General features: G+C 39.0%; 1 protein-coding gene across 1 annotated transcript in view; it reads left to right on the top strand.

The window, feature by feature from the left end:
* Positions 1-23,477, top strand: part of LOC127575527 (dynein axonemal heavy chain 8-like) — a 282,606-nt gene that overhangs the window by 248,942 nt on the left and 10,187 nt on the right. The window contains exons 82-88 of the mRNA XM_052025460.1: positions 810-965; positions 7,846-7,962; positions 8,990-9,091; positions 14,508-14,668; positions 20,418-20,574; positions 21,457-21,609; positions 23,035-23,224. Of these exons, the coding sequence (XP_051881420.1) occupies positions 810-965; positions 7,846-7,962; positions 8,990-9,091; positions 14,508-14,668; positions 20,418-20,574; positions 21,457-21,609; positions 23,035-23,224 (1,036 nt within the window). The remainder of the gene's footprint in view (positions 1-809; positions 966-7,845; positions 7,963-8,989; positions 9,092-14,507; positions 14,669-20,417; positions 20,575-21,456; positions 21,610-23,034; positions 23,225-23,477) is intronic.

The following is a 23,477-nucleotide window of genomic DNA, read 5'->3' as shown; positions in this document are numbered from 1 at the left end:
GATGCCATGCGCTGGAAAGAGTACAGAAGAGTTTTACGATGATGTTGCTGGGACTCGAGGGACTGAGTTATGGAGAGTGTTTGAGCAGGTTGCGATTTTATTCATTCAAGAGACAGGGGTGACCTTATGGAGGTGTATAAAATCATGAGGGGCAAAGATAGGGTGAATGCACACAGTCTTCTTCATATGGAAAGGGAATCAAAAACAAGGCCATAGGTTTAACGTGAGAGGGGCAAGTTCTTCACACAGAGGGTACTGTGTATGTGGAATGAGCTGCCAGAAGAAGTGGTTGAGGCAAATACTACAACAAAATTTAAAAGGCACTTGTACAGGTACCTGGATTGGAAAGGTTTGGAGGGATATGGGCCAAACGTAGACAAATGGGACTCGCTTAGATGGACATCTTGGTCAGCGTGGATGAGTTGGGCAGAAGGGCCTGCTTCCATGCTGTATTACTCTATGACTCTCTCAGCCTCCATTACTGCCACAGGTATCATTAAGTCTCCAACTCATCGCAGACCTTCCCTTGGTTCTCTTCATCCCTCCTTTTTGCAGCTTAAATATCTTTGATTTCTTGCCTTTCCTAGTTATGATGAAAGGTCATCAACCTGAAATGGTTTCCCTCTCCACAGTTGCTGTCTAACCTGGTGATTATTTCTTGCATTTTCTGTTTAATCCCAGTTTAACGCCTAGATCCAAATCTGTTTTATCTATTTACACACTCATTAATTATATCAACTGATTTGTAATCTAATTGTTGATTTATAAACCAAATGGATTGCCAGTGATCTCTATTACCTATATTACAGACTTCCATTAAGTTCACCAATGAACCGCCTCAGGGAGTGCGTGCAGGACTGAAAAGAACATTTACTGGGATCACACAAGACCAAATAGAATATTCCAACCTGCCCATGTGGAAACCACTACTGTATGCAGTCGCTTTCCTGCACACCACTGTCCAGGTAATTGAGCCCACAACCAACTGTGATCATGTATTCTAGAATTATACTTATTCATTGGGTGTGATTTGTCACATCGCTGAGGCATGAGGCTTCATTTTGTGAAACTCAGCATGCGATGTTAACTCTGTCCACTTGACAAAAAATACGTGGATACTCTATATCTGCTGACGTCCTCATTTAAATCCATACTCTGTGATGTGGCACTGACCCATAATGGGGCCCTATTAAAAATGTGTAGATATGGACCCGATTGCAACTTTAATGCTGGCCTGATTGAGGAATTTGATGTGCCTTACTCATCCAAAATTGGCAAGAAGCAACAGCAAGCTGGCAAATAGACAAAAACAAGGGAGGTAGGAATTTGCCAATCAGCACCAAAGGAACAATAGTAGGTGTGCTTGGTTACAGAGATGAAATTTCAGTAGAGTTTCACATCAGATGGTAAAGCCTAGGGCACCAGGATGGGGCAGATCCATAGGGTCTGATCTTCCTGGAATCGTGTTAGAAGTAAGTGTTTGAAGATGTTATCTGTGTGGGCCCCTTCTGACCCAGAAATTGAACTGCATTCCCTCAACCTGACTCAGTTTCTGTCAGAATAATCAGACATCCGAGGATTAATTTTTTTTTATTGATGCTAGATTAGCTCCACTTACTACGGACTGCAAATACGATGCAATTGCCATTTCTGATCATGCACCATTGAGATTATCAATTAAATTACCAGATGTATCCTCTGATGTCAGACAATGGCAATTTAACCCTTCACTATTACAAGACTTAGATTTCGTCCAATTTATTAAAGAACAGATTTCATTTTTCTTTTTAACTAATTTTACTGAAGAAATCTCCAGTGGGATAATATGGGATACGTTTAAAGCATACATCCGTGGTCAAATTATTTCATATTCCGCTGGATTGAAAAAATGAACTAATAATGAAATATGTACATTAGCTGACAAGATTAAAGAAATCGATAAAATATATTCTGTTACTCCTAATCTGGAGCTTTTTAAAAAGAGAACAGAACTGCAACTACAACATAGTTTATTATTAACATCTTCAATTGAAAATCTACTACTAAAAAACAAAAGTCAATTTTATATACATGGTGACAAATCTGGTAAATTATTGGCCAACCAATTAAAAGCTACCATATCTAAACGTCAGATTAATAAAATTCGTAAACCGGATGGTACCTACATGATAGATCAAGTTCAAATTAACAAATCCTTTCAAGAATTTTATTCTTCTTTATACCAATCAGAATCCCCTGAGGATCTTACTTTAATACATGAATTTTTAAGAGATTTGAAGATTCCCCAGTTATCTTTAAATGAACGCTCTATATTAGATGCTCCCATTTCAGAGGAAGAAATAAAGAAAGTAATATTTTCAATGAATTCGGGTAAAGCACCCGGCCCTGACGGATACACAGCTGAATTTTTAAAATCCTTTTCTGATAATCTTGTTCCCTGGTTAGCCAAAATTTTTAAAGATGCCCTATCAGTGGGTAAACTACCACAATCTTTCTATGAAGCAACTATTACTTTAATTCTTAAAAAGGATAAAGATCCCACTGATTGTGCATCTTATAGACCTATTTCTTTATTAAATGTAGATTCCAAAATATTTTCCAAAATAATTGGCCTTTAGATTGGAAAAGGTTCTTCCACAAATTATCTCTGAAGACCAGACAGGATTTATTCAGAATCGTTATCTACATTTTAACATTAGGAGATTAATGAATATTATATATACCCCTTCATCCCAAATTCCAAAATGTGTTGTTTCACTAGATGCTGAAAAGGCGTTTGACAGAGTTGAATGGGAATATCTATGCAGTACACTTCAAAAATTCAATTTTAGCCCTAAATTTATATCTGCGATTAAAATGATTTATTATGCACCTATGGCTTCAATACTTACTAATAATCAAAGATCTCCTTCGTTTAGGCTTTTTTGAGGTACTAGACAAGGCTGCCCGTTAAGCCCTTTATTATTTGATATTGCTTTAGAACCTTTGGCTATTGCATTTCGGGATTCTTCAAATATATGTGGTATTATTCGTGGACAGAAGATTCATAAGATATCTCTTTATGCAGATGACCTGTTACTTTATATTTCTAATCCGGAGGAATCTATCCCCGCAGTACTATCACTATTAGATCAATTTAGTGTTTTTTCTGGCTATTGATTAAATTTTAATAAGAGTGAACTTTTTCCATTAAATATGCAAATTCCAATTTATAGCCAATTACCTTTTAGATTGGTAACTGACTATTTTATGTACTTAGGTGTTAAAATTACTAAGAGACATAAGGATTTATTTAAAGCTAATCTACTGCCTTTAATTGACCATGTTAAACAATTATTTACTAAATGGTCCCCACTGTCTCTATCATTGGTAGGCCGAATTAATGCGGTTAAGATGACTATTTTACCAAAATTTTTATATTTATTTCAAGCGATTCCAACTTTTGTTCCGAAATCTTTTTTTGACACTATTGATTCTAAAATTCTTTCATATATTTGACAGAATAAAGACCCAAGGCTAAGTAAGAAATATTTACAAAAACTAAAGAAGGATGGTGGTATGGCCTTGCCTAACTTTAGATTATATTATTGGGCAATCAATATTAGATATTTAATTTTTTGGACACAAGATTCAGATGTAACTCAATGCCCCAAATGGGTACACCTTGAATCCCAATCAGTACTTGAATTTTCATTAGTTTCTATTTTAGGAGCTCCACTCCCTTTTGCACTTACCAAATTAAGTAAACATATGATTAACCCAATTGTTAAACATACAATACTAATACGGTTTCAATTTCGTAAATTATTTGGATTGAATAAATTTAATCTAACAAGTCCCATTCAATCTAATTTTTTCTTTTATCCATCTAGAGTTGACTCAGCTTTTTCCATATGGAAAAGGAAGGAATAGTATGTTTTCGTGATTTATTCATTGATAACTGTTTTTCATCTTTTGAACAATTGTCTAACAAATACAATTTGCCTAGATCACACTTTTTTCGATATTTGCAAATTAGAAATTTTTTAAAAGCTACTATACCCTCTTTTCCCACACCTTACAAAACTGAAATTACGGAAAAAATTTTTGGTTTTAATCCTTGTTAGAAGGGCTTGATAGCAATAATTTATGATTTAATTATGAAAATTCGTTCAGAACCACTGGACAAAATTAAGAATGAATGGGAAAGTGAACTCCAGACATCTGTACCTACAGAGACTTGGAAGAAAATTCTTTATTTAGTTAATACATCTTCAATGTGTGCCAGGCATTCTTTGATACAGTTTAAGGTAGTTCACAGGACCCATAAGTCAAAAGATAAGCTAGCTCGTTTTTATCAACATATAAATCCTATATGTGACAGATGTAAATCGAATGTGGCTTCTCTGACACGTTTTGGTCCTGTCCTCTTTTGGAAAAATATTGGAAAGATATTTTTAACATTATTTCAAACGTAATGAAGATTGATTTACAACCTTATCCTATCACTGCAATTTTTGGTTTACCAAGGATAGAATCTGGCCATCTATCTGCCTCCGCTAACCGTATGATTGCCTTTGTTACATTAATGGCCAAACGATCCATTTTGCTTAAATGGAAAGATCCAATACCCCCTACTACTTTTCAATGGTTCTCTCAAACTATATCATGTTTAAACTTGGAAAAAATTAGGAGTGGTACTGTTGATCCTTCGCTTAAATTTGAGGAAGTTTGGAGTCCATTTATTCAATATTTTCTCATGATATAGATCCCCTTATAACAACCTTTCAATTTAGAGGAACGGAGTTGATGACATAATATTGCTCTGTTTCTATTGAGAAATCTTAGTCCAGTTTTTTTTTTGTATTTTTTTTCTTTAGCTTAGTTTGGTTTGATATATTGTTTATAATTTTTCTTATCGTTTTGGTTTTTTTTCTTTTTTTTATATTTTATAATAAATCTTTTTCTTTTATATTATATTCATTCACTAACAGATCATTGGATCTACAGATTTTTTTTACACTCTATTGTTCTTTATGATTATTCATGTCATGATTGTTCTCCTGATCTCTTTGTATTACATGTATAAACATTGATATATTAATCTGTATTAATTTGAAAACTAATAAAAAGATTGAAAAAGAAAAGAATAGTCAGACATCTTGCTACAGAAGGCAGCCACAAATACATTCTAAAACTACTGGCAACACTACATGGGCTATTTTGTTCCACATCCCTGTTTTCAAATCTTTCAAGGTACTTTATACCCACACTGGATGTAATTCAGATTTCAAAGATAGGGAGGTGGGATGCAAATTCATAAATTGGGAATTTACCTAGACTGATAGGAATTGCAAGAATAGAGGCTGCTAATGTCTAAGGTCATTGGTCCTGAAGGAAGCATTATTTATCTATTATATAAAAATAAAAACAGAAAATGCTGGAAGTACTCATATAAGTTAAATACCATCTGCCATTCCCTTATCCACTTTCCCAGTTGATCTAGATCCTGTTGTAACCTTAGACAACTTTCTTCACTGTCCATGACAACCACCAATTTTGATGTCATCGCAAATTTACTAATCATGCCACCTACATTCTCATCCAAATCGTTAATATACATGACAAACAGCAGGGGATAGTGGAGGGGGTGGAAAGGCTTCAGGGGGTATAGACGGGTTAAGTGAAAGGGTGAGGATATGGCTGATGGAATATAATGTAGAAAAAAAAAGATAATAGCCTTGTGTAGAAAATACAAAAATGCAGAGTTAAATGGTGAGAGATTGAAAGGTGTTGGTGCTTGGAGGGACTGGGCATCCTTGTAGGTGAATCACTGAAAATTAACTGTCACATACTGCAAGCAATTAGGAAGACAGGCAGTACATTGGCCTTTATTACAAAATGATTTGAATACAAGAATAGAATTGTCTTGCCCCAATTATGTGGGGCCCTTGTGAAATCATAACTGGAAAATTGTGCATAGGTCTGGTTCCCCTACCTAAAGAAGGATACACTTGTGATAGAGGTGGTACAGTGAAGATTCACTACATTGTTTCCTAGGATGGTGGATCAATGACAAGATTCAAGAGAGTCGGCCAGTGCTCAGTTAAAATGATTTCCTGTACAAAAGTCTCAAGGGGCTAGACAGAGTAGATGCAGAGTTAACATTTCTCCTCTTTGGGGTGCTTAGAACCAGGGATGACAGTCTCAAAATAAGGGGTTGGTCATTAAGGACAAAGATGAGAAGTTTCTTCACCCAGAGGGTAGTGAATTTTTGAAGTTCTCAACCCAGTAGGGCCAGGGTAGCTATGTTGCTCAGTATATTGAAGACACAGATCAATAGATTTTTAGATGTTAACTGAGGGATATGGTGTTAATGCAGGAAGGTGGCACTGAACTGAAGGATTAGCTGTGAGGTTATTCATTGATGGAGTGATGAAGAGGGAGCAAATGACCTACCCCTGCTTCTATTTCTTATGTTCTTTCGTTCACTATTTATTTTGAATGGGTTGACAATGCTGGAAACACACAGAATGTCAGGCAGTATTTGTGGAGAGAGAAACAGATCCATTGTTTCAGGTCAATGAGGTCAAATGGAAAAGTGAGAAAGGGGGAGGTTGGACAGAACAGGGGTATGTCTGTGATAGGGTGCAGACAAAGATTGTCCAATTAACAATATTGTTTTTGGTACTATTTAATTAATAGAGGAATGATAGAGTCAGTAATCCAGTGTAGAAACAGGCCCTCCAGCCTGGACTCTGTCCCCAGTCACCATTAGATCATTTGCAACCAACAAGCAGGACATTAAGTTATATATTTCAACTTAAAAATCCTCATCATCCTCTTCATGGCTCCCTGTCTCCAAGAGTGTTGCTTTCCTCTGACTTTGTCATCTTAATCCTGGTGGTTGCACCTGCCCAGATCTCATTTCCATTGCTGCAATAGCTTTCTTTCCCCCAAGCTTCTGCCCTCTTATCCTGTCTTTTAGCATAGTACTGAATTTTGTTTGATAATGTGGTTGCAGTGCATCATTAAACATACAATATGAATGCAAGTTGTTGATATTACCACATCATTTGAAGGAAACTAAAATCTGGGAAATGTATCACTGCTTTCATGGAGACTGAATTTCTGCAATAACAACCCTTTATCCCATTCTTATTTCAGAAACAATGTATCTCCTGTCCTAACCATTAGATCAGGATTATTTTTTGTCTGATTAGATTCCGGTGAATTGCTTGAGACACTTGATGACATTAAAAGTGCCGCATAACTAAGTTGTTGTGGTGTCTTACTGGAAGGAAACACTCACTATTATAGAGTCATAGACTCATATAGCACAGAAACAAGCCTTTTGACCCACCGAGTTCATGCCAACTATCAACCACCCATTTACACTAACCTTACATTAATCCCAATTTTATTCACCCCACATTCTCATCAACTATCTCCAGATTCTACCACACACCTACACACTAGGAGCAATTTACAATGACTAATCAACCTACTGCTCTGCATATCTTTGGAATTAGGGAGGAAATCGGAGCACCCAGAGGAAATACTCGTGGACACAGGGAAAATGTGCAAACTCCATAAAGGCAGCATTTGTGGTGAGGATTGAACCTGGTTCTCTGGCTCTGGCAGTCAGTGGCTCTACTAGTTCAATGTGCCATCCAGAGTTACTGCTGAAAGTGATTATAAACCACTACTGAAAGCAGTATCTGTATAAACCATGTGTCACCTCTAGACTTTGGGAATAAACATAGTTTTTCAAAAATACATGTTCAATCTGCTTTTGGATCTTACAAGAACAAATAAACTAGGTGATAAAGTAATAATTTGTTTTTATTTCTTATCAATTGTCAGGAACGACGGAAGTTTGGTCCACTGGGTTGGTGTATTCCATATGAGTTTAACTCCTCAGATTTCACAGCCAGTATCCAGTTTATACAGAACCACTTGGACGACTGTGACAAAAAGAAGGTGAGGTTCAAACCTTGCATCTGCAAAAATGTTGATAATGAATTTAGGGAAATCACAACTTTCTGAAAATGAACACTACAATGTGCGTGATACGCCAAAGATGACAATATTGGGCCAAATTTTCATGGAGAGGACATCTTAGCTTTTCCCTGAACCCTTTTGCTGGAAAATTGTTTGCGTACAGAACTGCTGAAGGTATGAGCTGATAACTGGGCGATGAGGGAAATGCTGAATGCAAGCCTGAGTGAGTGTGGAAAGCTGCAGTGGATCCTTAACTGTGAAATAAATAACAGAAACACTAAAGTGGTAAATTAAAAGGGCTGAACTTAACATCACACCAGGTATAGATAAAGAAAAATAGAGAGTGAAAGATGGATTAAGATTAAAAGGAAAATAAAAATAGATGATTTAAAATTTAACAAATTTTAAATGTACCTGAAAAATACAAACATGAGAGAAATTAACTCCACACTTGCAATGATTATTTATTTGTGCTGGTGAGTTTGATTGGGAGCAATTAACAGTTAGCACTGAAGGTGCTAGAAAACCCACCAGGTCAGGCAGCATCTGTAGAATTAAGCTTTTGGGTCGACAGACCTTCATTGGAACTGTTTCTATTTAAGAATTCTGAAGCTGCAGTCTTTTGTTTTTTCATTACTTTTCATCAGAACTCTATTTCTCTCTCCACAGATGTGCCTGATTTCTTGAGTATCCCCAGCATGAAAAAAAACATGTTATAAATATTTTACTGAATGGTATTCAGTTCCATAAATACTGCCTGGAACTTCTGTGGAGGTTCTTCCCACATCCTCTTGTTTCCATGAGTCTTTGCCCAAGATTATGAAGGCTTGAAAATTCTGCCCATTATAGAATATATTGCATAGTAATTTGCTATATAAGCTGTTTTGCATTTAACTTTATCTTGATTGTCACTTCTATAAATTTACTTTCCCATCCAATTCTAATTTCTGGTTTTAGTGAGATAGTGTACACTTGAATGAGAGAGTTTTTCTTTAATTTTCTTCAGGGTGTATCATGGAATACCATACGATACATGCTCGGAGAAGTTCAGTATGGAGGACGTGTTACAGATGACTATGATAAGCGACTACTTAACTGCTTCACCAAGGTAATCCTATTCCTAAACACCACATTGCAACAAAAACATGATGGCATAGAGAGGATGCAGAGGAGATTTGTAAAGCTGTTGCCAGAGTTTTAGTTCTGAGGAGAGATTGACTAAAATGGGGTTGGTTCCTTTGGAGCAAAGAAGATTGTTTTTTTATTTATTCATTTCTCAAGATCTGAGCAGCATAAGCAAAACCATCCCCTGTGCCTCCAGCTTGAACTGCTCTAGTCCATCTTGTGAATATATTCCCACAGTGCTCTTGCAGAGAAAGTTCCAGGAGTTAGACCCAGCAATGATGAATAATTAGTGATGTATTTACAAGTCACAATGTCGTACAACTTAGAGGGGATCCTGTGATGTTGACATGGGTCCTCTGCCCTTGTTCTTCTTGGTGGAGAGGTCATGTGTTTCGATGTGATGCCAGAGTAGCCTAGGCAAGTGACTGCATAGCATTTTGCAGATGGGACACACTATAACCATGATGTAATGATGGTGGAAGGAATGAATGTTTAGCTTAGAACCTAATATGCTGCTTTATCCTGGATTGTTGCTACTAAAGCAGTTATCTGGACAACTGAAGAGTATTCCATCAGACTCCTAACTTGTGCATTGTAGAAGGTGGAAGGGCTATGAAGGGTCAGGAGGTGAGACAGTTACTACAAGATCCCCAGCTTCTGACTTACCTTCATAGCCATAATATTTATGTGTTGGTCCATTTGAGTTTCTGGTCAATGGTGACCTTCAGGGTGTTGATAGTGGAGGACTCTGCAGTGGTAATGCTATTAAATATCAAGGTTGGATAGCTAGACTCTCTTTTGTTGGAGATGGTCGTTGCCTGGTACTTTAGTGGTGAGAGCAATATGTGCCACTTATCAGCCCAGACCTAAATATTGACCTTGCTCTACACAGGCATGGGCTGCTTCATTTCCTAAGGAACTGTGATTGAAATTGAACATTGATTACTCACCAGTGAACACCTCACTTCTGATCATATTATGGAAGGAAGGTCATTGATGAAGCAATTAAAGATGGTTGGCACTAGGCAAATGATATGAGGAACTCCTTCAGCAATGTCCTGGGGCTGGGATAGTTGACCTCACAAATCTATTGCTTTGTTATTTTCCTTTGTGCAAGATGCCTTTCCAACCATTGGAGTGTTTTAAGCTTGATGCCCATTGATTTCAGCTTTGCTATAAATTATTAATTCCACTTAAGAGAACAAGGCAGCATTGACATTAAGGGCCATCACTCTCGTCTAACCTTGGTTCATATTTGCATTGAGGCTATGATGAGTTCCGGAGCTGAGTAGAAACCCAAGCTGGGCATGTGATCAAGTTATTAATGAATGTATCATTGATAGCATAACTTCCATCACTTTGTTATGATTGAGGGTAGACTGATTGGGCAGTTATTAGTCAGATTATATTGCTCCTGCTTTTTGTGAATGGGCAACACCTAAGCAATTTTCCACTGTGTCGGGTACATGGCAGTGTTGTAACTACTGGAACAGTTTGGCTGGTGGTACAGCTAGTTATGGAGTGCAGCTCTTCAAAACAACATCTGGGATGTTGTCTTTCCCCTAATCATTTGCTGTATGTGGTACTTTTAGCTGTCTCTTGATATTGCATGGAGTTAAATTGAATCAGTTGAAGATTGGTAAAGATCTTAGAGGGAAGCCAAGTTGGATCATTCACTCTGTGCTTTCAGCTAAAGATGGTTGCAAATGCTTAAAGCTTGTCTTTAGCACATACATGCTTGGCTCCACCACTGCTGAGGATGGGGATGATTTTGGATCTTCCTCCTCCCATTAGTTGTTTAATTGTCCAGCACCATTTATGACTGTGGCAGAATTGCAGCAATTTGGTATGATCAATTGCCTATGGAATCACTTTGTTCTGTATATTATATGCTGTTTTTGATGATTAGCGCAAATGTAATCTCATGTTGCAGATTCACCAGGTTGGCATCTGATTTTTAGCTACACATGATATTGATCCCGGTGTGATGTTAACGGTAGAGTGAGGGATATGCTGGGCAATGAGAATACATATAGTGGCGGTGTACATTGCTCTGCTGCTGATAGTTCACAGCACTTCTTCTGAGCTGCCAGATCAATTCTGAATCTGCTCCATTTGTTATTTTTGTACTGCTACATTACATTTCAGAGCATGATTTTGATATGACGATGTGCTTTATCTGTACAAGCTAGATGTTTTTGACAGTACTGTCATGGACAGATGTATTTTTACAGGTAGATTGATGATGCTGAATTCAAGAAGGTTAAGACCTTTTGTTGGTTCGCTGGATACTTACCACAGACCCAGTCTAGTAGTTATGTCCTTCAGGACTGAGCCAATTCAGTCTCTGTCCTATTAAACCACACTTGATGGACTGCGGATATTGAAGTCCTCCAGAAAACATTCTGTGCCTTTGCTCCTTTAAGTGCTTCTTCCAAGTGTTGTTCAATGTAGAGGAGCACTGATTCATTAGCTGATCAATGTCAGTAGGTGGTAATCAGGAGGCAGTTTTCTCGTCCATGTTTGACCTGATGCTACAAGACTTCATGGATGTTGAGGACCCTTAAGACTATTTTGTCTTGCTTGTATACCGCTGTGATGCCACGTCTGGTGAGTCTGTGCTCCCGGTGGGATATGACATAGACTGTAATTGTGATGGAGGAATCAGGCACATTGTAAGGTACAATTCTGAGCATGACTGTGTCAGGCTGTTGTTTGACCAGTCATTGGGACAGCACTTTCAACATAGACACCAGTTCCCAGATGTTTGTGAGGAGGATTTTGCAAGGTCAACTGGGCTGGAAATGACTTTGCTGTGTCCAGGTCAGTACCAGTTTTATCTATTTTTTAATTCATTGCATGGTGATGATACAATTGAGTGGCTTGGCCCAAAGGTGGTTCAGAGTCGATCAGTAACCCACACCATGTATTTCCCACTCCCAATAGTCCACCCAGGTTCTCTATCCCTTTGTTCACCTTTTCTATCCTTTCCTCTCATTACCAAGACTCATTATTCCACCCCTCCCCCTCACCTGGTTCCATCTGCCCATCACCCACATACATATCTACCCAGCTTTTTTTCTCCCTTGGTCCACCTTTCCTATTCCCTTCCCCAGCTGTGGTTAGTCAGAGAATATACAACATGGAAACAGGTCCTTTGGCCCAACTCATCCATGCCAACCAAGTTGCCTAACTGAGCTAGTCCCATTTGCCTGCATTTGGCCCATGTCCCTCTAAACCTTTCTTATCTACGTACCTATACAAATGTCTTTTAAATGTCATAATTGTACCCACCTCTACTACTTCCTCTGGCTGCTCATTCTATATATGCAGCACCCTCTGGAAAAAGTTTTCCCTCAGGTCCCTTTTAAAATCTTTCCCCTCTCATATTAAATCTATGTCCTCTCGTCTTAGACTCACCTACCCTGGGAAAAAGACTATAGCAGGCATATAAAATTATGAGGGTGTAGATAAGGTGGATAGTCACAGTCTCCTATCCTCCAAGGAAAAAAAGTCCCAGCTTATCCATATAACTCAAACTCTCCAGTCCTGGTAACATTCTCATGAATCTTTTCTGCACCCTTTCCAGGTTAATGATATTCTTCCTTAGGCTGGGAGACTGGAACTGCACAAAATAGTCCAAGTGTCGTTTCATCAATGACTTGTACAGTTGCAACATGACATCCCAACTCCTGTACCAAACGCCCTGACCAATGAAAGCAAGCATGCCAAATGCCTCCTTCAACACCCTGTCTACATGTGTCACCACATTCCTCCAGCATCTTGTTTGTTATTCCACCCATCACATGCCAACCTCTATCTCACCCCTCTCTCTCACTTCTATATACTGGCTATCTTCTCTCTACCCTCTGAGGTCTTGCCCCAAAACGTCAACCATCCCTTTGCCTCCACAGATGCCATTTCTAGCAATTTACTTCATGCTCCAGAGTCTAGCATCTGCAGTTTCTTGTGTCTCCAGTCTCAGAGTCGATAAACTTACTGCAAATCTGGAGTGATCTTTAGACCAAACTGAGTAAGGATGGGGGATTTCCTTCCCCAAAGGGCATTAACTTTACAACCATCCAATAGTTTTGTAGTCATCATTGCTAAGACTATTTTTTGTTTTAAATCTTGATTATTAGGTGAATTTGAATTCTGCAACCACTATGATGGAATTTGAATTCACATTTGTGGTTTGTTAGGCTCGGCCTCCTGGGTTAGTAGTCTGCTAACAACCTCTCCACCACCATCATAGCCAGAATTTAATGGAGGTGTAGAAATTTAGGGGAAGCTTCAGCGGCTGAGCAAGAAGGATATATTTCCCTTTGAGAGAATATAGATTTGAGATGTTTGGTAGAATTCATGGATTAGAAGGCAGATGAAGAATTTTTTTTCATTCAAAAGGAGATAATGCTCTGGAATATATTACCAGAAAGGGTGATGGAGGTAGAAATCTTCATTAGATTTAAGATGTATCTGAATGAACACTTCTTGTGCCCTGACTTGCAAAACTTCAAACTGGGGAATGGATTTAATAGTATACTTAGATTGAGATACAGTTGCTAATTTCACAGTAAATTAAAAGAAATTCTAAAGCTTCTTGACCATCACTATTATGCTGTCCTTGGCTCCAAAAGAACAAACTTAATTTTTAGAGTGTCCAAGAAGACCCAAAATGAGTGCAATTAGCAGAAACTCGCAATGGTAATTTATTCATTGAAGAGTTGTGGTCTGTTTCATGAAAGAGCCAGCTTCCAGTGCAATTCTTTTTAAATGACTGCAAAAGTTCACAGGCATTCAGTTTACATTTGAGATCATTCAAAAAGAATTTTGCACTTGGTATTTGTACTGTTTGAAGTGTCCATCCACATGTTACTTTTCCAGTACGGTACTCATACAAATTAGGAAACCATGAGGTTTAAGCATTGATTTCATTCCTCATATCTAACGGGACAGCACTGGAATACCAATTCCTTAAATAGACTGAGATGGAAACTTTCATTATGTTAGATATTATTAAAGGAAAAGATGAACCATTTGACAAAAAAGAACATTTCCAGAATAATACTTTTGCCAAGTGCTGTCATCTTACCCAGAAAGTATTGTAGAGAATTGAATGCATAAAAATAGTGAAAGGGAATGAAGCTTAGAACAGTGAACAGAATGCTTTTGCCTGAAGTGGTCCCTTCCTTCAAATTTTAAGAGAGTATGTTGATAGTAAGAATGTTGTCCTACTTTATCCTTTCATGGACCTTCAAATTATTCTGCTTTGTTAATTTTGAAGAACCTTCTTGCAGTTCTGGCTTTGCTGTAACCTGAATTAGCCTCATTAACATAGTTTAGCTATGTTTTGTGGCAACGTAGACTTGAGGTAACAGCTTTATTTACTTCATATGTAGGTGTGGTTCAGTGAGAAGATGTTTGATCCCAAATTCAGTTTTTATACGGATTATATTATTCCAATATGTCCTAACATCGAGAGCTATCTGGAGTATATTCAGACTCTACCTATCACTGACACTCCTCAGGTGTTTGGCCTTCATCCAAATGCTGACATCACGTGAGTAAAATGCTTGTTCATTCTTATCAAGTATTGACATGGGAAAAATTAATTCTTTCTTCTGCTCTTCAATTCCCACCAACCACCTCCTTTCTTACGACACTTCCCCTTGCAAGTACAGGTGATTCAATACTTGTCCTTTCACCTCAGTCATAGAGTTATACAGCATGAAAACAGGTTCTTTGGCTCAACCGGTCCATGCTGATCAAGGTGCCCATCGAAGCTAGTCCCATTTGCCAGTGTTTGGCCCATGACCTTCTAAACCTCTCCTGTCAATGTGCATGTCCAACTGTCTTCTAAATGTTGTTATTGAAACTGCCTCAACCACTTCCTCTGGCAGCTCATTCCACATACATACTACCCTCTGTGTGTAAAACAAAAGTTGCCCTCAAGTTCCTATTAAATCTTTCTCCTCTCACCTTAAATCTATGTCCTCTATAGTTCTTGATTCCCCAACCTTGGGAAAAAGACTGAGTGCATTGACCCTATCTATGCCCTCATGATTTTATACACCTCTGTCAGATCACCCCTCAGTCTCCTACGCTTCAAGGAATAAATTCCCAGCCTTTCTAACCTCTCCCTATACAGTCTTTCCAGGTGAAGCAGTAATTCACTTGCATTTCTTTAATCTAGTGTACTTTATTTGGTGTTCACAATGTGGTCTCCTCTGCATTGGAGACACCAAATGCTGGGCAGCCCTGAACCTCCTGTTGCCTATCATTTTGATTCTTCATCCCACTTCCACTCTGACTTATTGCGCCGTGGCCTCCTGTACTGTTACACTGAGGCCCAACACAAGCTTGAGGAATAGCACCTCATCTTCCAGTTGGCCACGTTGTAGCCTTCTGGACTCGATAATGATTTCTACAACTTCAGGTAATTTAATTTATTTATCTGTATGACTCATCCATCTGTGATATTAGCTTATAAAATTGTAAAGTGCATTGATAGAGTAGAGAGAAGATAACTTTTTCCCATAGCAGAGATATCCATAACTGGTGGCCAAAGGTTTAGAGTAATGGGTTAGATGTTTAAAGGGGATCTGAGGAGGTTGAAATCTGGAACCCACTATCTGATGGGCTGCTGGAGGCAGGTACTCTCACAACATTTATTCAGTATTTAGATGAGCACCTGAAACTACAAGGCAAAGAAGGCCAGGAGACAAACTCTGGGATATGGGATTAGTGTAGATAGGCCAGCATGGACACAGTGGGCAAAAGGCCTGTTTCCATGCTATATAACTCTACGACTCCCCCAAAGCTTTAGTGAACCCTCCCATGATGATATTGGTCCCAGGTTTGAGGTGTGATGCAGGATGTCCCATCTTCTTCAGAACTGGTCTCAATGCCCTGGGAATCTAAAATCTTACACATCAGCCATGCACTGTCCTCCTACTTGCTAACATATTGCACAGTGATTAACCCAAACGTTACCAACATTGAGATCCTGCTTCTTAATCTCTTTCCTTCCCCCTTAAAATCTGCCTGCAGGACCTCATCCTTTTTTCTACCCACGTCCTTGGTACAGATATGGACCATGGACCACACCTCTCTATGTTCACCATCCCCTCCTGAATTTTCTGGAGAATTGCCTGGTGCCAGGGTTAAAGACATTCATGATATCCTTAACTCCGGCACCAGGAAGGCAACATACCATCCTGGAATCACATCTGCAATCGTAAAAATGCCTGTCTGCTTCCCTAATTATAGAAACCCGATAATAATTGCTCTCTTGACCTTCTGCGGTTGAACCGCCCATGCTGCTATGGCTTTGGCCCTGGCTGCATTTCCCAAGGGAAACCTTTCAGCCATCAAGACACTTGTCTCTCACACTTGTTTTAAACTCTTCTAGTTCTTGAATGGAATTTTCATTGGTCTTCTCCCATTCCACCACCAACGCTGTACTGGAAGCTAGGCCTTAACCACATTTAGGCAGATAAACCTATGGTGAAAGGAACAGGAATAGATCATTAGGTAATGAGCATCTTCTGCCATCCAATAAAATCATGGCTGAGCAGTACCTCAACTCCCTTAGCTGCATTTGATTCTTGAAGTTCCTTGATATCACCACCTAACAAAAATCTATCAATCTTATTCATGAAAAGTTTCATTCATAGAACTGTATAGCATATTTTGTCCTAGCATCTATAGTCTCTGGGAAGAAAATTACACATTCCTGCTTTCCTTTGCATCTGGAAGGCATGCTTCAATTTACCCTTCAATGTCCTAATATTAATACTGCACTGTTGGTCCTTATTTCTGTCAGTCTATCCTTGTGAGTTGTTTTATCATTTTGGATGTTTCAGTTAAATCATTATTCTGAACTCAGGGAAAGACTGAGTTATGCAACAGCTTTCTGTTAAACTTAAGAGGCCAATTGTGTTAAATCCAAACGGAAATTTTTAGATGTCACTTAACATTAACTCAGAAGAGACTACTGATCTGGCTGCCAAGGAAGATGCAGTAATAGAAGTTAATTATGTGAATGCTTTAATATCCATAAAGATTTCTGGCTATGAGTCAGAATATTCATGATGCTAGTTCCCATATTCCTCAACCAGTCTTTCTTTACTGGAGACTACCATTCTTTTGTCATAGAGTCATACAGTATGGAAATGGGCCCTTTGGCCCACGAGGTCCACATTGAATATCAAGTACCCATTCAACTAATCCTAATGCAACACTAATAGTGGTCAGTAACCTACCAATCAGCACCGCTTTGGAATGTAGGAAGAAACCAGAGACCTGGAGGAAATCCACACCATCACAGAGATATTGTGCAAACTCCGCAAACAGCACCAGAGGTCAAGACTAACCTGGATTGCTGGAGATGAAGCAGCAGGTCTATTAGCTATGTATGGCACCCTGTGAATTCCAGAATAAAGCAAGGCACAGCAACCATAATGTAAGACACTTGCTTACATCCCATTTGATCTTGAAGGTAGCAAGGTATTTTCTTCATAAACCAAATCGTCCCCTCAACTACTGTCCTAGTTGATGAATGTACCTCTTGAAAGGTCAGCTGATGAGGGTAACATTTGTAATGAACCATTGTAACAGGGACTACATCTCATTATGAAAATAGTTTCAGGGAGGAGGAAAAAGACTCAAAAGAGAAAACTATTCTCCCATCCCTTTTCTATAGGCTTTGACTTTCTGAATTCAGTTCCTTTGATTTATTTATTGGTATCCGGTTGAGATGATAATCACTGAGGAGCAGCAGCTCTTTGGTCACAGGAGCATAACAGCCAAATCCAATTTATTTTGCCCTTCAGCAGGAATCATTTACCAATCAGATGGGACCCACCCACAGCAGTTTCCTCCTTATTCTCTCACTAGATGAAGGTATTGATGGAATGACCACATTCAGTGAGAGAATTTAAAAAAAAATGCCTATCCCAAATTTCACACAAGGAGAAGGGAGTGAGCTACCTTCTTCAACTGCTGAAATCCTTGTGGTGAAGATATTGCCAGGTTGGGAATTTCAGGATTTATATCCCTGAACAGTGAAACAGTGATATATAAGAGTACCGCATAGGAACAGGCCCTTCAGCCATGATGTTTGTGCTGACCATGATGCCAAATAAAACCAAAACCATTTGCCTGCACACGATCCATATACCTTCATTCCCTTCATGTTCATGTGCTTGGCAAAATATTTCTTAAATGCCACTATTGTGCCTGCTTTCACCACCACCACCCCTGGCAGTGTGTTCCAGGCACCTACTACTGTCTGTGTAAAAAAAAACTTGCCCCATACATTGCCCTTAAATTTTCCCACTTTAACTTTAAAGCTATGTTCTCTGGTATTTGACATTTCTACCCTGGGAAATAGACTCTCTACCCTATCCATGCCTCTCATAATGTTATAAACTTCTCTCAGGTAAATTGGTAAATAAATTGGTTTATTATTGTCACATGTACTGAGGTACAATGAAAACCTTTGTTTTGTGTGCCATCCATAGAGATCATTCCATCATATCAGTACATAGTACAAGGGAAAAGCAATAACAGAATGCAGAATATAGCATTACAGTTACAGAGAAACTGTAGTGCAGGCAGACAATAAGATACAAGGCTATGACAAGATAGATTGTGAGGTTAAGAGTCCATCTTATCGTACAAGAGGTCCGTTCAGTAGTCTTATAACAGTGGATAACAGTGGAATAGAAGCTATCCTTGAGCCTGGTGGTATATGGCTTTTAGGCTTTTATATCTTCTGCCTGATGGGGGGGGGGGGGGGGGGGCAGGGAAGAAGACAGAATGTCCAGGGTGGGTGGGGTCCTTGATTACGTTGGCTGCTTTACCGAGGCAGTAAGAAGTGTAGGCAGAGTCCATGCAGGGGACACTAGTCATCCCTCAGCCACTGGCGCTTCAGAGAAAACAAACCAAATAATCCTCTCCTTATAGTCAATACTCTAATACAGGCAACATCCTGCGCCCTCTCCAAAGTCTCCACATCCTTCCTGTAAAGGGGTGACCAGAACTGCATACAGGACTCCAAATGTGGCCTAACCAAAGATTTATACAGCTGCAACATGATTTCCTAACTTTTATACACAACACTCCAACCAATGAAGGCAACAAATGTCATATGCCTTCTTTACCACCTGTCTACTTGTGTTGCTACTTTCAAGGAGCTATGGACTTGCACCCAAAGATCCCTTTGTTTATCAGTGCTCTGAAGGGTCCTGCCAATTACTGTATACTTTTCTCTTACATTCAGCCTCCCAAAGTGCAGCACCTCAACTTGTCTGGATTAAACTCCATCTGCCATTTCTCTGCCCATATTTCTAGCTGGTCCATATCCTGCTGAATACTTTGACAACCTTCCTCACTATCTGTAACTCTGTGGACACAATTTTTGTGTCACCAGCAAACTTACTAATCAGCCAACCTATATTTTTGCACTAACCATTTATATATATTTATATACAGTATATAACAAACTACAGAGGTCACAGCACTGATCCTTGCAGACATTACTGTTCATAGACCTCTAGTCAGAATAACACTGCCCTCTGTCTTCTATGGCCTAGCTAATTTTGAATCCATTCTACCAAGTCTCCATAGATCCCATGTGCCTTAATCTTCTGGATCAACCTACCATGAGGGACCTCAATGAAAGCTTTACTAAAGTCCATGTATATAACTTCCACAGCCCTACCCTCATCTTCATCAAAAAACTCAATCAAGCTTGTAAGACCTGACCTCCTCTACACAAAGCCATGCTGACTATCCCTAATGAGTCTATGATTTTCCAGATTCCAGTCGATCCTATCCCTAAGAATCTCCAATAATTTCCCTACCACTGATGTAAGACTCACTGGCCTATAATTTTCTGAATTATCCCTATTGCCCTTCTTCAACAGAGAAACAACAATGGCTATTCTCCAGTCCTCTGGGACCTCACCTGTGGCTAAAGAGTGCATGACCTTATTGCACATCCTTCATACACACCAACCTTGAAATTTGTCAGAGCCCACTGAGGTAGTCAATCCATTGTAGCTTCATGTTCCAATGATTGTTTGGGCTATGGGCCCACCACAGGGAGTTGGGTGCTACTGAAATGACCTTGTGAGATCTTTCAGTTGCATGCCACCACAGTGAAAGGAAAATGATTTGGTTCAGAGCTGAGGCCAGGCCTGTGGGCAGAATCCTGTGTTCAAGGAAAGGGTCAACAACTGCTGATCTGCAAAGGTGGGAGCCAAAGTCTTAAAAGATCCGTTCCACATTGCCTTTTCTTTCAGGTACCAGAGTAACACTGCAGCTGAAATTCTCAACACTATCACCAACATCCAGCCAAAAGAAAGTGGTGGTGGAGGAGGTGAGACTCGAGAAGCCACTGTCTTCAAACTCGCTGCGAGTATGCTTAAAAAGCTACCTCCAGATTATGTGGCACATGAGGTACTTTTACTGTTACTGGTTGAAAGGGCATCATGGCTGCTTCTGAGCTCTATTGCTATTTAGCCAGTTGGAGGTGTTGATGATGTGAGTGAGCCTCCTTAGGAGGCTAGAAAATAAACTGTAGGTTGTAGGTTCTAGCTTCTCTGTATTAAATTAAAACAAAATGTATCCTTTATTCATTTCATATTTTCACATTTCCTTGCAACATAGAAGGAGCCCCATTGAGTCAATGCCCGCTCACAGAGCAACTCCATCAATCCCATTTCCCCATCCTGTAACCAATATTCTTTCACAAACCCATCAACTACCCCAATTTTCTGTGGACACCACATATGGTTCTGGAGTTATGTATGGGTCAGACACAATAAATAGGAGCTGGAATAGACCACAATGCCCCATCATTATGACCAAGACAAGATAAAGACGTCAGAAATATACATTTCTCACCAAAGCCCTGTACAGTTGTTCTGATTCCCAAGAGGTTCATTCAATGGTGGCAGGAGTGGCTGTGCCATGTTTCTTATTCCCTGAGCTGCGGCCCATAGGAATCCAGGAGCATTTTGTTACTCCATTAGTGGTTAGAGCAAATTTAACTAAGAAGGCGCGTAGTTGATACAAAGGTAATCAGTTTACATTATTTACATTATTATCAATGAAATCTGCATGATTCAGTGCTGTTACAAAATTGGTCCACCATTTATGGTAGCCATTTCCAACAAAATAATTTCCCAGTTTGTACATGTAAATCCACTGGGTTTCTACTGCTCATCCTTACTGCAGCTCATGTATTTCCTGAAACTAATAATTTCAGTAACTCTATTTAAAAGAGAATAATGACTGCAAACTTGTTTATTATCATGAAAGAAACTGTTCATTTTATAGGTGAAAGCTCGCCTCATAAAAATGGGGATTTTGAATTCTATGAATATTTTCTTGCGTCAAGAAATTGACCGAATGCAGAAGGTCATTGCAATGCTTCGGAACTGTTTGAGTGACTTACAGCTGGCTATAGAGGGAACAATTATCATGAGTGAGGTCAGTGTCATTTTAGGTTAATCTTTACATCAGAAAACCCATAGGTTCCTTTATAATAGTCATGTAGAAGAAAGAATAAAAAGGAAAATATTTTAACTTCTTTAATTTCATCTGCAGCTGCATGTCCTGAGCTGGGAGTGGAAAATTGGTTTAAGCCATCAACCTATTATGGAATAGTTTAACGCTTTAAGTTGAAAAAGTGACTCAGGTTTCTTCAATAAATGAATTAAAGTGAACTTGCAGAGGGAAGCAATATGCTTCTGTATTCATAAATGGAGAGTTAAAGTTTAAGTAATTTATCATTATTTTTACAGCTGGTTAGATTTACCAGGAGACGTTAAGCCTGATGACTTGAATTCTAAAGTGATTTCACTTCAATGCGACATGACATGACTGCTTGATCACCACCACTTCCTCCCCCCCACCGTGACAGATACATGTGGTATAAGTTCTGAAGTAGAATTATTTAATCACTAATTATTTGCTTTTGTTTTAAGCAGTATAGAGTTACAGAGGCTCAACTTTTTGAGTGGCTTGGATGTTCTTGACCTTAAAGGTTGGAAAGTCTTGTAATTACTAATGCAGTTTCTGAATTGTTCAGGATGTTTGGCATTAGTTATTTCCTCATAGAGTCTTTTTTAGGATTTACTCTGAGAGGAGGAGTAGAAGGAAGGAGCAAACCAGAGGAGGCTGCCGAGGGATATCCTACCATTTCCAAAAGAATGTATAGCGCTTGAAAATGGGTGGTGGGATTATGTTATTCAGTAGTCCTCACCATTCAGTCAGAGTTGTAGGCTCCAAGCAAAATTCGTCCTTCCAGTTTACCATCATGACTTTAGCATCCAGCCAGAAAGAAACAATGTTGATTGGCTTATCACATCATTACAGAACACAAATTCATCAGTCACCAACATGTTGATTTGCATTTCTGAAAGCCAGTTTTCACCTCTTAATTGGGAGGAGTAAAATGGGTCCAGCAGGTGGTGGTTCAAGCACAATTCACAATTTCAGAAAAAAAGCAATTCCAGTTTGTATCAGAACAAGCATGTTTTGAAGAAACAACATCTACCTGTAATGTTACCTCAATTTTTTCCTCTCCAGGAATGCACTAAGGTCCATGCGTTAAGAGAAAATTTTGGAATTTCTCCACTGTGTCTAAAACTAAGATTGAAAATGAAACTGGGCCTTCTGAAAGTACACAAGTCACAGCAGCTGAAAGAGAAAGCCATTTCATTCCTGAAACACCTGGTTTCACTTGCCCAGTTACTGATGAATCTGCTTCATAGTTCAATTTCAGAATCCCAATACTTGCACTTCTCTTTCTTTAATGCTTGTAAAAGGTGTAGAGAGATTGACCATTGTAAAAGTTTGCAATGTGGAGAGTTCTGGATTGTCTGTAAAATACAGTGCCTTTTCATTTTGCAGCATTTAATTGATGCTTTGGACAACATATACGATGCTCGTGTCCCTCAGGGGTGGAAGAGGATTTCCTGGGCTTCTTCTACTTTGGGATTTTGGTTCACAGAATTCCTCGAGAGAAATGCGCAATTTTCCAACTGGATCTTTGAGGGCAGACCCAATGTGTTTTGGATGACGGGGTTCTTCAATCCCCAGGGTTGGTATTAATAATCCAAAGAACAGTACACCATGATGTGAAATGTGAGGTGTGCTGCTAAGGGATCCTTTGCATAATTGTTTATACTAATTACAATCATTGGTTTAGCGCCATGTGTAGAAATACAACAGCATTCATTTTTTACTGGTCTTATAGGCTAGTGTGGAAGGTTAGATTACATGGCATTCAGGATGAGCTAGCCAATTGGATACAAAATTAGCTTGGTGGAAGGAGATATGTGGAGGGTTGTTAC

This window comes from Pristis pectinata, chromosome 10 (assembly GCF_009764475.1).
Source record: "Pristis pectinata isolate sPriPec2 chromosome 10, sPriPec2.1.pri, whole genome shotgun sequence".
In the NCBI taxonomy this organism is placed as follows: Eukaryota; Metazoa; Chordata; class Chondrichthyes; order Rhinopristiformes; family Pristidae; genus Pristis; species Pristis pectinata.
Note: the sequence above shows the minus strand (reverse complement) of the source record. Positions and strands in the feature narration are given on the sequence as shown.